Here is a 14,459-nt window from a genome sequence, read left to right as displayed (position 1 = left end):
AGCTCACGGGTGTATGTGGGATGCCTCCCTGTGCAGGTGTATGGGTGTGTGTGAGGTGTGCACACACCAGTGATGGCCTCTTAGGAAGGAGCAAGGCTGGCACAGAAGCATGGGATGGGAGAAGCTCGTCGTCCCTCTCTGTCCTCCTCCTCTAGCTAGGCTGGGCACGTCAGGAGTCCCAGGTTCTTTCTTGGCTCTGCCACTGACCCCAGATGTGACCTTGGGCCAGACCCTTAACACTTGCTCTGGGGCTCTGTTTATTCTTCCCTCCAAAGGAGAGAAAGGGCCCTGCTCATCACTGTTCAGGAATGCCTCATGGTCCAAAGGGCAAGAGAAGGAAGCCAGAGAGAAAGGGGTGGGCACCACCACCTCCAAGAACCCGCATACCATTCTCCACCAGGTTCATCAGTCCTCCCTGCCCCAATCCCCAACCCCACCTTCGCGACTCTGTGATTCCTCCATTCTTGCACAGAAGCGGCGACCTCAGCACTTACTTAATCCTCTCTGGGGCGCCGAACTCAGCGGGAGAGGCTAGGGGTGGTGGCGACTGGCAGGAGGCCGGGGCAAGGTGAGGGGGACCCCCAGGCCCCGGGATTGGGGGCGGCGGGTCCGACCCGAGGTCCGCCCTCCCTGGGCGCCCTGGGAGGACCTCCCTGGGCTGGGCCCGCGACGTCACACCGCCCACAGCCGAGAGCGCCCGCTCTGCCAGCCTGGACAGGGACTAGCCGGCCGGGACCCACCTCGGGGGTGGGGCTGAGGCGAGCAGCCTCGCGGCTCCGCGACGCTCCAGCTCCTCTCCTCCCTGCCAGCTCCGTGCCCCCGGCCCCGGATTGGCTGTCAGGCCCAGAGCCTGCCCTGCATTGGCCCGCTGGCCTGCCGCTCGGATCTGGCTCTGCCCCCAGCAAGAGGGGGAGCCAGGTCGCAGTTCTTGGAGACCACTCCTCACTGCCCGTGGGCTGTGCCAGAGTCGGGAGGGGGACGGTGGGTGGCCAGGCTTTCTTAAGGGCTACAACTCTGGTCTCCGGCTAGCCTGGGCTCCATCTCCGCCAGGACAGAGTCGCGCTCCGCAAACGCAGGTGGACACAAATTTGGGGAGATCACTAGACTAGGAGTCCTTGAGTTTGCATTGAACTCCGGCTCGACCCTCCACTAGCTTAGTGACCTAGAGCAAGATGCTTCTCTTCCCTGGGTCTCAGCTTCCTGCTCAGATGGGCTCTGGTGTGAGGGCTCTTGTTAAACGATACCCATCCCAGGCTAGAAATGAGACATCTTAAGAGAAGTTGGGGGGCGGGATGGTATTTTTATTACAGGAGTGGTATTATTGGACACCTGGACCCAAGCAAGCCTACATACACCCCTCCAATCCAGAGCTCGATCATCTCTGGAGAGGAGCCTTCTAATCCTCAGGTTTTCAAAGGAGCTTATGGGGATCACCGGAGTAGCTTGTTACAAATACAGATCCCCGGGTCTGGGCTGGAGCCCGGGAAACTGCATGCTTCATAGTAGTTTAGTCAACAGTGATCTAGTTAACAGTAGATTAGGGGGCGAGGGGGTGGCATTGGCAGGCCATACTTTGCGAAACACTGCCATGAATTTTATTGGAGCGACTGAGGCCCACAGAGGGGCACATGGACAAAGCCTCACGATGAGTCAGGATTCAAACCCTGGTCTACTACTTCCAGTTTCGAGCTCCCTGCTCGAAAATGGGAGCTAGAGAGTCAACAGCGGCCCTGGGGTCCAGTTGCCACCTGAACCCCAGGTCCTGGACACTGGGTCTCACCCCCCAAATTAGTGCCCGCCCCCACCACTGGGACCCGCCCATGTGCCGCTCTACCAGCACACAGCCTACGTTAGACCAGGCCCCTGGGCATCGCGTCCCAACTCTCGAATTCAGAGCCGGCTGGTGACATGCCTCCGTTCGGGCTGGCTACACACCGCCCGTCCGGGTACCCAAACGCCATCTCGCAGCAGTCACCGCAGGCTGGAGCCTTATCCCTGCCTCGACATTCAGGAAGACCGTCCGGTCCAGGCCCCCGGGTAGCAACCCTACTCCCAACCACGCACTTTCCCGCCAGTGGACCTGCGGGCGTAGTGGGCGTGGCGTTCATATCCCCCACTGGCCGCAGCTGCTTCCGAGCTGGAACACACCGGCTCCAGGAACTCAGGAGCTGGGCGACGGGGTCCGCCCGAGCCCTTCCTCAGTTGCGCCAACCCCGGAAGCAGAGCGTCGGAGGGAGCTTACCGCGGGTCACGCATGTCCGGGAACCGAGCCCGCGGCAGTTTCTTCAGGCTGGCGGGCGAGTGGGGAAGCTTCTCAGGCAGGTACGCGTAAAACCCTCGAGACCTCGAGTTCGTCAGAGCTCTGGCGGCCTTCCTTAAAAAGTCTGTACCCCCGTGGTACAGATGGAGAAACAGGCTTGTGGAGAGGCGACCTCGCGGTGCGAAACTGAGAGGGAAGCTGCGTCCCTGACTTCAGGCCTCGGCTCCTCCCTGGGCGGCGGTCTGGTAGACAGAGCTGCCTCTGGAGTCCGAAGGACTTGTGTCTTGACTGGGACAGTTCCTAGCTGGGTGACTTTGGGCAAGTTGCTTCCCGTCTCGGAGTCTCATTTTCTTCTCTGTTTGTCTCTGAAGAGCGGCACCTAGCAGGTGTTCAGTAAAGGCTAGTTTGAACCCTGGTCTCTGTAAGAGGAAAGGAGACCACTGGTTTTAAACCTTCAGTTAAATTTGTTTGTGATAACTTACATATAAAATTAACAGAAATTGTCAATTTTTTATCTGGAAGTTTATGCTGGTGTTTAGGACTATGGGTTAAATTGGCTGGAGGGGTGATTTTCAGCATACAGATCAATGACAGTGCATGCAAAATGTCAAAAGCAAAGCTCCCAAGCAAGGTCAGTCTCCTCCTCCTAGTAATATTAGTCAAGAGCATATAAAATTGAATTCCTCTATATGTTGAGCTGGCTCCCAGGCCCTTGATATTCATTGACCGATGCACTGCTCACCGTGGAGTTTGTGTTATTTTCCCCATTTTATGGACGAGGAAACTGAAACACAGAAATAATGACTTTCCCAAGGTCACACCCTCTGGGTCAGATAGATCTGTCCAACCCCCAAGCCTGGGCCCTGATCCACACCAGCCCATTTATTAGTAGGGACTGAGCTATGGGTTCAGATCACTTGAGCCAAAAACATGAAGAAAATGTCACTGACCAAGACAAGAAAACTCAGATAGGTTGGCGAGGGTCTAAAATGGAGTCAAAGAGGCGACAGAGCAAGAGCATGCCCTCTCTCAGGCAACAGGTCAGAGAGGAGTGGGTCCCACAAGTCTCAGCTACTCTCCTGGTTCTCCTTCCCTATTCTAGGACAGCCACATCTGAGGACCAGAGCCATGCTGAGGAGCCAGAGCCTGTGACCTTCTCCGTCTCCATCCAGCTGAGGCCAGCCACCATCCTCATCAGCTGACATCACGAGAAAGATTTGGGGACCTTGGGGAAGTACTCAAGGGATCCTTTCCCTGCGATGTGGGACGTCGGGGCAGAATGCTGAGGGTCCTCCTATCTGGCCTGGGGTGGAGGGGAGGCATTTGGGGCTGCACCTTCAGCTCATGGCAACCCCATCTGCCTCCGGCTCGGTTGTTGAGTGCCACAGAACTGGTCAGCCACTGGACAGTGGTCTTTGAGAAAAGGGGCATCCCTGAGGCCCGGGAATCCAGTGAGTACATCGTGGCTCATGTCCTTGGAGCCAAAACAGTTAAGTGCAGTGTTGTCAAGAGGGCAGGAAGTGGGGGGAGGGAAGACTCTGGGGAAGAGACATCCAGGCTTTTCCATTCCACTGAGAGTGCTGAGCTGAGAATGATGGGATTTTTCTGGAGGAATGTCTTAGGCAGATATTTATTTCATCCAACAAACTATTACAGTGTGTGCCAGGCACTAGGGGTTCAGGGGTCACCAAGGTGGCCAGTGTTGGACCCACTGGCATTGTCTACAAAAGAAACCTTAGGGCTTCCCTGGTGGCGCAGTGGTTGAGAGTCCGCCTGCCGATGCAGGGGACACGGGTTCGTGCCCCGGTCCGGGAGGATCCCACATGCCGCGGGGCGGCTGGGCCCGTGAGCCATGGCCGCTGAGCCTGCGCGTCCGGAGCCTGTGTTCCACAACGGGAGAGGCCACAACAGTGAGAGGCCCGCGTACCGCAAAAAAAGAAAAAAAAAAAAGAAACCTGGGTCAGGGGAGCCAGCCACTCACATTCTCTGTGGGGCAGTTTCAGAGCCTGAGGCCAGGACTTTGGACCCAGCCCCTGACCCCTTGGCAGTTGCAGTATGTCCAGGAGCTGAGTAGCTACCGATTGCAAAGGTGAGCACCATGGGCCAAACCAGAGGTCTCTGTGTGGGGAGCAGGGTCCAGCTTCCTTCAGCTCCACCAAGTTCATGGTCAGGGAGGAAGAAAGTGTCCAAAGACTAGGGAGGTGTTGGGATGAGAGAGTGATGAGAGAGGGGTCGTGGTAGTAAATAGGAAGAAGGGAGGGAAGGAAGGTCTTGGCTAGGAGTTCTGGGGCGTAGGAGACATGACCCTACCCGATACCTTTGGCCGCAAGTGGTATCCCAACCCAGACATGGTCTTGTTGGTCCAGGTGCTGACACTGATGATCACCCTGCTGCCCCCTCTGCAGGATGCCTGTGCAGTACATCCTTGGTGAGTGGGACTTTCAGGGCCTCAGTCTGAAGATGGCGCCCCCAGTGTTTATCCCTCGGCCTGAAACGGAGGTATGTGTGCCATCAGGACTGGGCAGAATGGGAATGAAGGGGGCTCAGCGCACCTGTCTTGTCCCAGACTTCCACCAGGGGGCGCTGGAGCCCCATGACTGCCGTCCTTTAGAGGCAGCGCCCTTCCTGGCTGGCTGAGTAGGTGAGGCCAAGAGGAAAGAGGTCTCCTGCTCACCTCCTTGACTGTCCTCACTTTCCAAGCCACTGCCCCAGCCCCTAGGCTGGCAGTGGCTCAGGATGCCTCAACTAGTGCTGCCCACCAAGTACTCAGCCGGTTCCTGTCATTTCCCTAGGAGCTGTCCCATGGGCCCATAGCCTACCCAACCCATGGGAAACAAGTGCCCTCCTCTTCCTCAGGAGGCATGGGCAAAGTGGAGAGGGCTCCAGCTGGACATCTGGAAGCCTGGTACAGCTTTGTGACCTTGGGTAGGTCACTGCCCCCTCTGGACCCAGATGATGAGAGGGTTGGGCCTCCAGACCGGGGAACTGGTTGGGACCTTTTACCTGTTACATCCACTATCTAGTCAGGTAATCACCTGTGTTTCTCATATTACTAGGACTGGGAAGTGTGTGGTCCCAGCGTGCTGTCTGTAGGTGCGACACCCTAGTCTTGGGAGAAATGCTTTCTATGGCCCTTCTTGGGCTTCCCCATGACCTTGTAGGTGGCAGGGCTGGGAGCCAGAGAGAGCAGAGCAGGTGGAGGGGTATGTGGGTGGGGGCTGGTGGGCAAGCCAGAGGGCACCAGGTTCTGAGAAGGGGTGTTTCCAGAAAGGCACACACATTCTTGGGAAAGATCAGGCCTCATCCACCTGCCCCAGCCAGGGACCCAGAGCCCCTTCTCACTTTCCCAGCCTCTCTCCCTCAGCCAAGAAGCCCTCTGACCCCACTTGCCCGCCCCCTGCATCATGTGGTTGGGAGGCCAGGTCCTTGCCTTAATGCCCAGTGTCAGGGCAGGGACAGCAGGGAGTCTGAGACCTTGCTGAAGTCACAGGGCTGCCAAGGCAGGGAGCATGGGGGCAGCACTCAGACATCCTGTCTCCTGGGTCAGGGCCCCATACCTGACAAGGGGCTGAACCATCTGGGATTGGATGAACTGGGATAGGTGCAGAGACCCAGAGCAGGATGTAGCCTGCTACCTGCAGACTTTTGGGAGGCCAATCTGTGGCCCCTCCAAGCATGCGACCTCTGGCCAGGAGGTCACTCACCATCCACTGAGGCTGCCAAGGGTCAGGGCATGGGAGGGAAGCTACCACGATGACCTTTGAGTCCCCTCAGAGCTGACCTGGCACCAACCATGTGTTCCAGGGTTCTGAGTGTTGGGTGTGGACTTCCGGCTCCCATGTGGGGGGCCCCCCTTTCCTGGGTGGGTCTGGGCCAGGAGAGCAGCTCTGCTATAAGGGGTGGGGGAGAGGAGGGAGGCTGCGGTTGGGAGGCCAGGCCCTTGCCTCACTGTACAGACGTTTCTCAGAATTTGCCAGATTGCCCCAATGTGAAGCCGCATTAGGGGGTGCCTTACCAAGAACTTGAGAGGACGTGGCCTGTGGTGGGGAGTGGGGAGAATTAGTGCAAGGGAGGGACCATGGTGCTTGCGTTCTCTCCATCCATTGAAGGGTGGTTTCTGATGATGGGTGCAGAATTCTGAAATGCAAAGTTGTAGGCCGTGTGTGGCTTGACCAGTTGGGTTCTCTCTGGGGATGGAGAGGTGGCTCAGTCCCCGGCCTGGCAGTGTGTACAGTGGGAAAACCAAGGCTGGAAGTGTGAGCCAGTCTTGCCCAGCTTGGCAAGGTGAGGCTCTGTGAGGTGTGGGAGGCTCAGTGCCCTGCCTGTGATTAGCTTGAGGGAGGCAATGCTGCCTTCTTGGGGCTGCCTCATCAAGAATGTAATCCTAATGAGGATCCTTATGGCACTCAGGTCCTGCTGAGGCCTTGCGCCAGCCTCTTGAGGGGTGTGGAGTCCTGTTGAGGCAGTGGCTCCAGGCAGAGCCGACAGCTGCCTGCTCTTTGCCTCCTTCCCAAGTTCCCCTCTGCTCCGACCCTGCAGTGTTCTTGGATTCTCCCCTTGTTCACCTGGGAAAAGTGCCCTGGGTCTGTGACCAGCTCGATTTTCAGCCTCCCCCAAGGAGCCACCAACTCTAGGTTGAGGAGGCTCTTTACTAGGTGAGGAAGAGAGTTTCTGGACTTGCTGGGAGTGGTCTCCATCCCTACCCTCCTCCCCCAAACCCGAAGTGGTCCTACAGCCAAAATAACCTTCCCCGGATCTGGAGGGTAAGGGAGAGGCCAAGGGGCACTGGTGGCAGTGGGGACCCAGTCTCTCATTTTCATGCCCTGCCCAGGGTAGCCATTCACACATGTGGTGTGTGTCTCCGAGGTCAGGATGTCTCTCTGAGGTGGCTGGCCAGTGTGGTTGACTAAGGGGTCATTCTCCAGCCAGGGTAGGTCTGTCTGTGGTCAGGAAACCAAGAGAAGTTCATGCCCCTGACAAGTTTCAGCTCTCCAGCTGGCCACTTAGTATGTGGCCTCGCCACTGTGACCACAGGCTCCCAGCCACAGCCCTAGACTGCTGGCTCTGTGCTGGTCCTAATGCTGTGGGCGCAGCTTGCTGCCAGTACTCCAGTTCTCCAGTGGTGCCTGGTACAGGGCTGGTGGGAACGAGTGAGGGGAAGCCCTCTCTGGCTGGAGAGGGACTGTCTCACTCATAGGCAGTAGCTTGTTTGGTGCAGAAGGGGCTTGGAACAGAAAAGGTTGGACCCACTGGCCAGGTTCTACCTGCCTTGGACTTGCTACCCTGGGGACAGGTGAACTTTGCTCCCGGGTTGGGATGAAGGATGAAATACTTTTGGGGACTCAGCACTGAGCAGCTTATGTGGAAAATGAGTCTGAGTGATCTGGAGCCCTCTGCTCTATCAGGGCCTAACTGTTGACACTGGGGCTTGGGGGAAGCTGGGGGTCTGAGGCTCAGGGTAGCTTCCTGTGGCCACTGAGAGCTTGCCCAGCACTTGGGAAGTAGCCAAGAGGCCGCTCTGTGGGCCAAGCCCTGCCCGTGTGGGACACGCCATGACGGGTTAGATTCCTGGTCTTCACGTCATGGAGCATTCAGTTTGGTGGGAGAAGCACGCCCCATCCTAGACCTTAGGCCCACAGTGAGGAAGGTCATGGTAGAGAGAGCCTGGAGGAAGTAGATCTCTTTCAGATGAGGGAAACACCCACTTCCTGACTCCTCCCCTCATTCCCTGAGCCAGCCCTGCCTGGAACCCCAGGAATCCTCAGCCTCTAGGGGGCCTTTCCTGCCCTCATCCAAAGGGCAGGTCCCTTTGAGAAGGGACACACTGCCCTTTCCCTGCTCCATGCCTGGCTACTTGGGCTCCCACTCTGCTGCTGTTTAGAAACATTTTGGCCAATGCACAGCAGCGGCCCTCCACCCTCACCCTATATTGGCTTCCATGCACAGTCCTCAGGTGACAGATGGGTGGGTGAGACTTGAAACTCTGTTGTTTCTAAAGTGACAGTGTCTGAAAGTGTCCCCCTGCCACCAAGGCAGGTACGGTGCAGTTAGGCACCTCTTCCCATGCCATGCCCACTTACCCCATGCCCTGTGTGTGCCACAGCCCCCTTCAGATATGGGGCTCAGGTAGGGCTGTCATCCCCCTGCCCCTCCATGGAGGGAATTTCCTGTCCCTTTGACCTGGGAGCCTCTCTGGGGAGGCTGTGAGGAAGCTGGGGACACACTGGCCCCTGATTCTTGGCCACCATGAGCTGCAGGCCAGGTTCCCAGCGGGGCCTTGACCCCTGGACCTCACTTTCCTCATGAGGATCTAACAGATTAATACAGGGAAACCTCCAGAAGCAGGGCCAGGCACAGAGGGGATGGCCAGGGACCATTAACTATGATTCTTAACATTGCTGTAAGCACAAAACAAGAGGATGTCTGTAAAAGGATTAGCTGAGGCTTACTGAACACTTACCATGTACCAGGCATGAGATCAGTGCTTCATGAATGTGCTTCTGTTAAATCTCCACCTGCCCCCAATGAGGTGGCTTATTCTCAACTGTGCTCAAGTTTACAGATGGGGAAGCGGAGGCATGGAGAGGCAGTGTGACCTGCCCATGGCCCCAGCTGACAACGAAGTTCAGTCTTGCTTTAACCATCCCCCTTCTACATTCACACAGTGGGTAACTATGCTTGGGCCTCTGTGCCAAGACCCACAGGGGTCAGGTCAGCACCAACTCTGATCAAGATCTATCTACCTTGCAGGAGCTGGTTGAATGGGTGCTGGAGGAGGTGACCCAAGGGCCCCGTGTGGTGGGAGCTCAAGGTGGCCCCCTCATCCTGGAGGTGGGCTGTGGATCAGGAGCCATTTCCCTCAGCCTGCTGAGCAAGCTCCCCCAGGTGAGCCCCCTATGCATCCCTCCAGCCCACCGTGGGTAGACTGACTGGCACTTACTGTCGTTCCTGCTGATCCCTCCCCAACACACTCTGCTAGAATTACTTGAGAGGAAATGACCGAAAATAGGAGGAAGACAGAGCTGCCCCAGCCCACCATGGTCACAGCCTTTAAGTCCCATCCCCTTCCATCTGCCCAGACCCTGGCCACAGAGGAAGAAAAGCTACTGAGTATTTCCCTCCTCTTCTACAGAGGGTTGAAGAGGGCTCTGGTCCCCAGGCCTGGCCTTTCCGAACACCCTGTCTCCCATGTACCTTTTGTTTGTTCTTGGGGCAGAGCCGAGTCATTGCTGTGGACAAGGGAGAAGCTGCCATCTGCCTGGCCCATGAGAATGCTCAGAGGTAGGGGGGCTTGGGGGCAGAGGGTCAGGGTAGGGGGAGTCAGACTTTAGGTCCTGATCTCAACCTCTATCCAGGTATCAAACCCGCCGATGTCTACCCCCAAGAAGGAGGAGGCAGTGGGGGAGGCTTGACGTAGGTCCCACAGGGTTACAAATGGACAGTGGACACCAGGTATCTTGCTGGTCCAAGAAGGGTTTATTCTCCCATTCTTTGTAGCTGAGGGTAGGAGTCTGTCCCTACCCCTGCCCCCACCTCCTATCCCCCTCCCCATGCTTACCTTTACCTTCCTATCTCTCCAGGCTTCGATTGCAGGACAGGATCCAGATCATCCCCTTCGATGTGACCTTAGGTACTTTCCCCACCCATCTTCCCTGGGTGGGGATCCTGGGTCCAGATGCTGATGGGTGGATGAAGCACTCTGCAGACATAGAGGGAGGGCTTACACACCACACCACACCACACCACACCACACCACTCCACACCACACCACACCACACCACACCACACCACACCCACACACCCCTTCCCCACCCCCAATCCTTGCTGAGGACAGGCAAGTCCCTGTTGCCTCCTGGGCTGACCTGACCCATGAAGGGACCAGCCACAGGATGTTTCTTACCTTTCGTATCCCGCATAATTAATGAATTTAACTAGGGCTTGTTTGTTGTCAAGAAGTAAGCAGAAGCTCAAGAGATAGCCTTTAGGACCAAAATACTTGAGTGTTTGCCCGCCCCCGCCTGGCCCAGGCACAGCACGACTTGGCTGCATCCTTTACAGAGTGCCCTCAGAGTTCTGGCTCCAGCTCTGGCTCTATCACATGCCCACAGCATCCTTGAGCTTCATGTGCCCCCTCCATGGAGTGTGATACCTGGCGCAGGGTGGGGCCAGTAAACAGAGCCACTAGTAATCAACTGACTGAGGCCAGGCTTGCCCTCCATACACTCAGTCCATGTTGGCTATGAGGCAGAGTGTGGCGAGGCCAGCGGGGTGGCAGAGAACAGAGGCACTTGCTTTGTCAGGCAATCAGAGACGGCTGCCTGAAAGTAGCACTTGATCTGAGTCTTGCTTATTGAGGAAGTTTTTGATAGGAAGAAGAGAAGGCAAGGACACTCCAGGGGGAGAACTCCCATGTCAGAGCATACACACTCGCAGCCAGGCTGCTGGCTGGGGACACTGGGCACTTATCTACAAGTCTAGTTTATTGGGTCCAGAGATAGGCCTAAGTTGTGGCTTGGGGAGAGGGATTACCCAAGGGACATAGCAGTGCGTGGAGCTTCCACCCTTTACCTGCCATCCTCTGCTGTGTGTTCCCTTTGACCACAGAGGGGAGCTGGGCACATCTTCTACCCTGCGGCCCTGTGGACCTGGTCGTCAGCAACCCTCCCTACGTCTTCCACCGGGACATGGAGAAGCTGGCCCCTGAGATCCTCAGGTATGGGGTAGACCAGGGAGGCCAGGCCTGAGAAGCCCTAACGGCATGGGTCTGCCCTGGAGGACCATACTGTCGGGAGGGATGGGGAGGCTGGGGGGCTAAACGGGGCAGTGGTGTTGAAAGAGAGGCTCACTATGGAACCCACAGACCTACTTTGGTTCAGCATCTGCCTTCCCACTTAAGACCACTGAACCTCTCTGAGCCTCAGTTTCCCGCCTCTGAAAGGGGAGTGGTAGAGCTTTGCTGGGCCATGGGGAGGACTCACTAATGACTAAAATATCAGACTACAGTATACAACACATAGAAGGTGGTCAGATGGGTGCATCATTTTCCAGAAGACTGAGGCCCAGAGAGGGAAGGGACCTTGTCCAAGGTTGTGTGGGGGCTTAGCAGGAAAGCTGGGACTAAGACTCTACTCCAGGCTTTGCACTGAACCATCCTGTTCTCAAACGGTCTGAGAACCAGGGGTAGCCCGGCAGCCTCTGGATGAGGCAGTGGTAGTGAGTGTCAGGGTGCTGGCTTCCAAGTTCCTGGCTCTCAGGAGTGGTCAGGGCCAGTTCTATGCCTCCCCAAGCCAAGAATAGGAACATCCTTGTTGTGGGGAGACCCTCATGCCCTGGGGGTAGTCAGTCAATGGGATTCGCTGAGCATGCCCAGCACTGCCTGGTAGGGGGCTGCCTGTAGGAGGTAGGGGAATAGGAGCTGCCATCATTCGGGGTCCTCAGACTTTCTTCTCAGCCCAGAGTGTAAGTTCCACAGAGCCCTCTTTGTGGAAGTGCTGGTCAGCTTCTCCATACTTTTCAGATACCCCATCCCAGGCCCTTAGCTCTCACTGTTTTCCCCTTCAGCTATGAAGATCCACTAGCCCTGGACGGTGGGGAGGAAGGCATGGACATCATTACCCACATCCTGGCCCTGGCACCTCGGCTCCTGAAGGACTCTGGGTATGGATGGGGTGTCTCCTGAGTCTGACCTCAACAGCCTCCTCCCCTCCCAGTATGTACTGGGCCTGCCCTGGGCGTCATTCTGCCTCCTCCCCTCCCAGCCGGGACAACCCAGAAGTGCAGGTCCAGCCCTGCCCAGCTGAGCTGACCCATTTCTCCCCCACCTAGAAGCATCTTCTTGGAAGTGGACCCGAGACACCCAGAGCTCGTCGGCAGCTGGCTTCAGAGCCAGCCTGACCTGTCCCTCAATCTTGTGGCTGTGCGCAGGGACTTCTGTGGGAGGTGAGACTCTACCCTCCCCCCAGTCCCCACAGCCATGCTGGTCCTTCCACTCAGACTATCACAGCTCTGGCTGTGGGGCAAGCGTGCGGTTCCCACCCCCTGCTTATTCCCCAGGACCCAGGCAGTAACTGGCCCCTTGTCCCTGTCTCCTTAGGCCCCGGTTCCTACATATCAGGAGGTGTGGGCCACAGCATGGTTGCCCTGTGGATGCCTGGCCAGGGCCCCAACCTGCCAGAGCGCCTGGCTGACATTTCTACCTTGAATGCTACTTGGAGGGAGGTGGATGGTGCCTTCCAGAACCCCAGGTGTTTGTGGCATTTCCCATGGCTATGTGATTCTCCATGCTCTACATTTCTAGGAGACTTGGGAATAGGCACAAGGGCGGGGGTGTCCTTCCTGGGCCAGCAAAGAGCAAGAGCACCCACAATCCAGCTTAGGAGCTCAGCGGACCGGATTCCCAGTCTGGCCCCATCGTGTCAGTGTAGCCAAGGCAGGTTGCTGTGTCTCTGTGGGTGGAATTGCTCTAGGGGTGTTGGGAGATACGGCCAATAAAGTGGCAAGAGACCAGCAAGTGGTGACCTAATGTTTTATTATGATTTGTGGGTCCCCTGACCCCTTGCCCTTAGGCAGTGCTGGGGGTAAGAGCTTCCTTCTGCCTTTGCAGGGCTGGCTGCAGGCCCCAGCTGGTGGTGTGGGGAGCAGTGTGGAGAAAGGCACATGGTTGCTCCTCCTGGCCTTGGAAGCCAAGGTACTTGGCACTGATCAGCTCCCTCCCAAGGGTTGGTGTAGCCCTTCAGTGGCCCAGGTGCACTCAACACACACTCCCCTAACTGGGCCTAAGCTCTGAGTGCAGGAACCTCATCTGAGCTTGAGCTTGGGAATGGCAGCCTACTTCCTGGTGGGGATGGGGCTGAGGGGCCTTGCACAGTTCTGGGGTCACATGTCCACATTCATTTAACTGAAAGCTTGAGCCAGTGAGGGGTGAACAGGGCTTGTGTTTACTTTTTATTCCCATAGTTTTGAGCTAAAACATTCCTTCCAAGCCTTGGGATTTCTGAAAACACATCTGTCCCTGGTTGGAGCTGGGGAGAGTGAGAAGCTGAGACAGAGTTGGCACCAGGTTTTGACCTCCACCCTAGCTCTGGTCTGCAGGCTTGTGGCTGCCGGGAGGCCCAAAGGCCCTTCTGTCCACAGCGACAGGAAACCTCCAGGTTGGCAGGTGCTGGTGTTAGCCTGCATCAGGGTGGGTCTCAAGGAACATGACAGACTAGGCTGACTCATTCTGTTGGTCTCCCCTCCCATCCCCCCAACCCAGCACTTTCAAGGGCCTGACTTGGTGATGCAGTGGCCAGAGGCAGTGTGTCTGGTAGACAGCATCCTCTGATGGAGCCAGGATGCTGGGTTCTAGAGCTGTGTCTTGCAGTGGGACCTTGGGCAGCTCCCTTCCCTGTGAGAAGCTGGCTCTTCTGGCTCCAAGGCCAGTGCAAGATGGCAGCCTCATTTTACTCTCAGTCAGGTAAAGTATGTAGCTGGTATTCAAGGGCCCACTCCCCAGGCAGGGACTCCACAAGAGAAGACATGGCCTGCCGGAGGTCCCATGATGGGAGGAGGCCAAATGGAGATAGGAAGTTAGGTCCCTGCCTTGGGAGAGTCTATATTTCTGGAGTCATACCTGGCCTGAGCTACTCCCTCGCTGTGGTTGAGGGTTGTATTTGCCTTAGCAGAGGCCACATTACAGTTCCCAGGGCTACCGTATCCTGCTCCTTGCCCAGACCCAGCTACATGGACCTCAAGCTGCCCATGGCTTCCTTTGAGGAGGAGCCAGGGACTCCCAGCCATGGCTGTTCCAAAAGGAACCTGGAAAAGCGGCATGGGCTTTCAGGGCCCCCATGTGCTCTCAGATCTCGGCCCGCCTCACCAGTATTGCCCTTCCTCTCCCCCTACCTGTGTCCTTGGGCTCTTGCTGTCTTTGCAGCATCTCAGGGTAGCTGCCCTGACCTAGCAGTCTGTTGCCTCCTTGTCCCACACCCCAACCACTGATGGCTTCGCTGATGGTCTCACCCTCCTGGCTTCAGGCCCATTACTGAGGAGGGGCCTTGGCAAGCATGTGGATATGGCTCCCCAAGAGTACATAATAATGGGGAGTGACAGTGTAGGTGTAGTTGGGGTCACTGAAGCAGGAGGCACCCTTAGGGACAACTTCCTCCCATGAGGCCTGACTCCCCTGAGAAAGAGGTGCAGGCCAAGTGGACTGGCAGGG

At 56.9% G+C, this 14,459-nt stretch overlaps 1 protein-coding gene across 4 annotated transcripts; it reads left to right on the top strand.

Annotated features, from left to right (window-relative positions):
* Positions 1 to 3,802: 3,802 nt before the first annotated feature.
* HEMK1 (HemK methyltransferase 1, mitochondrial release factors N(5)-glutamine) lies at positions 3,803 to 12,738 on the top strand (the record flags this gene model as incomplete). 4 transcript variants are annotated; one of them, XM_079712315.1, is made up of 9 exons in its annotated part: positions 3,803 to 4,349; positions 4,666 to 4,759; positions 9,011 to 9,145; positions 9,477 to 9,541; positions 9,841 to 9,890; positions 10,865 to 10,973; positions 11,822 to 11,917; positions 12,089 to 12,199; positions 12,354 to 12,738. In XM_079712315.1, the coding sequence occupies exons 1-9, from the start codon at positions 4,084 to 4,086 to the stop codon at positions 12,445 to 12,447; spliced, it is 1,020 nt and encodes a 339-aa protein (XP_079568441.1). In that variant the 5' UTR covers positions 3,803 to 4,083. The 4 variants fall into 4 exon arrangements, with proteins under 4 accessions (XP_079568441.1, XP_079568440.1, XP_079568442.1 ...); XM_079712314.1 differs by having other exon boundaries at positions 12,086 to 12,199; XM_079712317.1 differs by having other exon boundaries at positions 4,214 to 4,349; positions 4,627 to 4,759; positions 12,086 to 12,199.
* Between the last annotated feature and the right edge of the window lie 1,721 nt (positions 12,739 to 14,459).

Source organism: Hyperoodon ampullatus (assembly GCF_949752795.1).
Source record: "Hyperoodon ampullatus genome assembly, chromosome: 10".
NCBI classification, from domain to species: domain Eukaryota; kingdom Metazoa; phylum Chordata; class Mammalia; order Artiodactyla; family Ziphiidae; genus Hyperoodon; species Hyperoodon ampullatus.
This window is presented reverse-complemented; position numbering and strand designations above follow the sequence as displayed.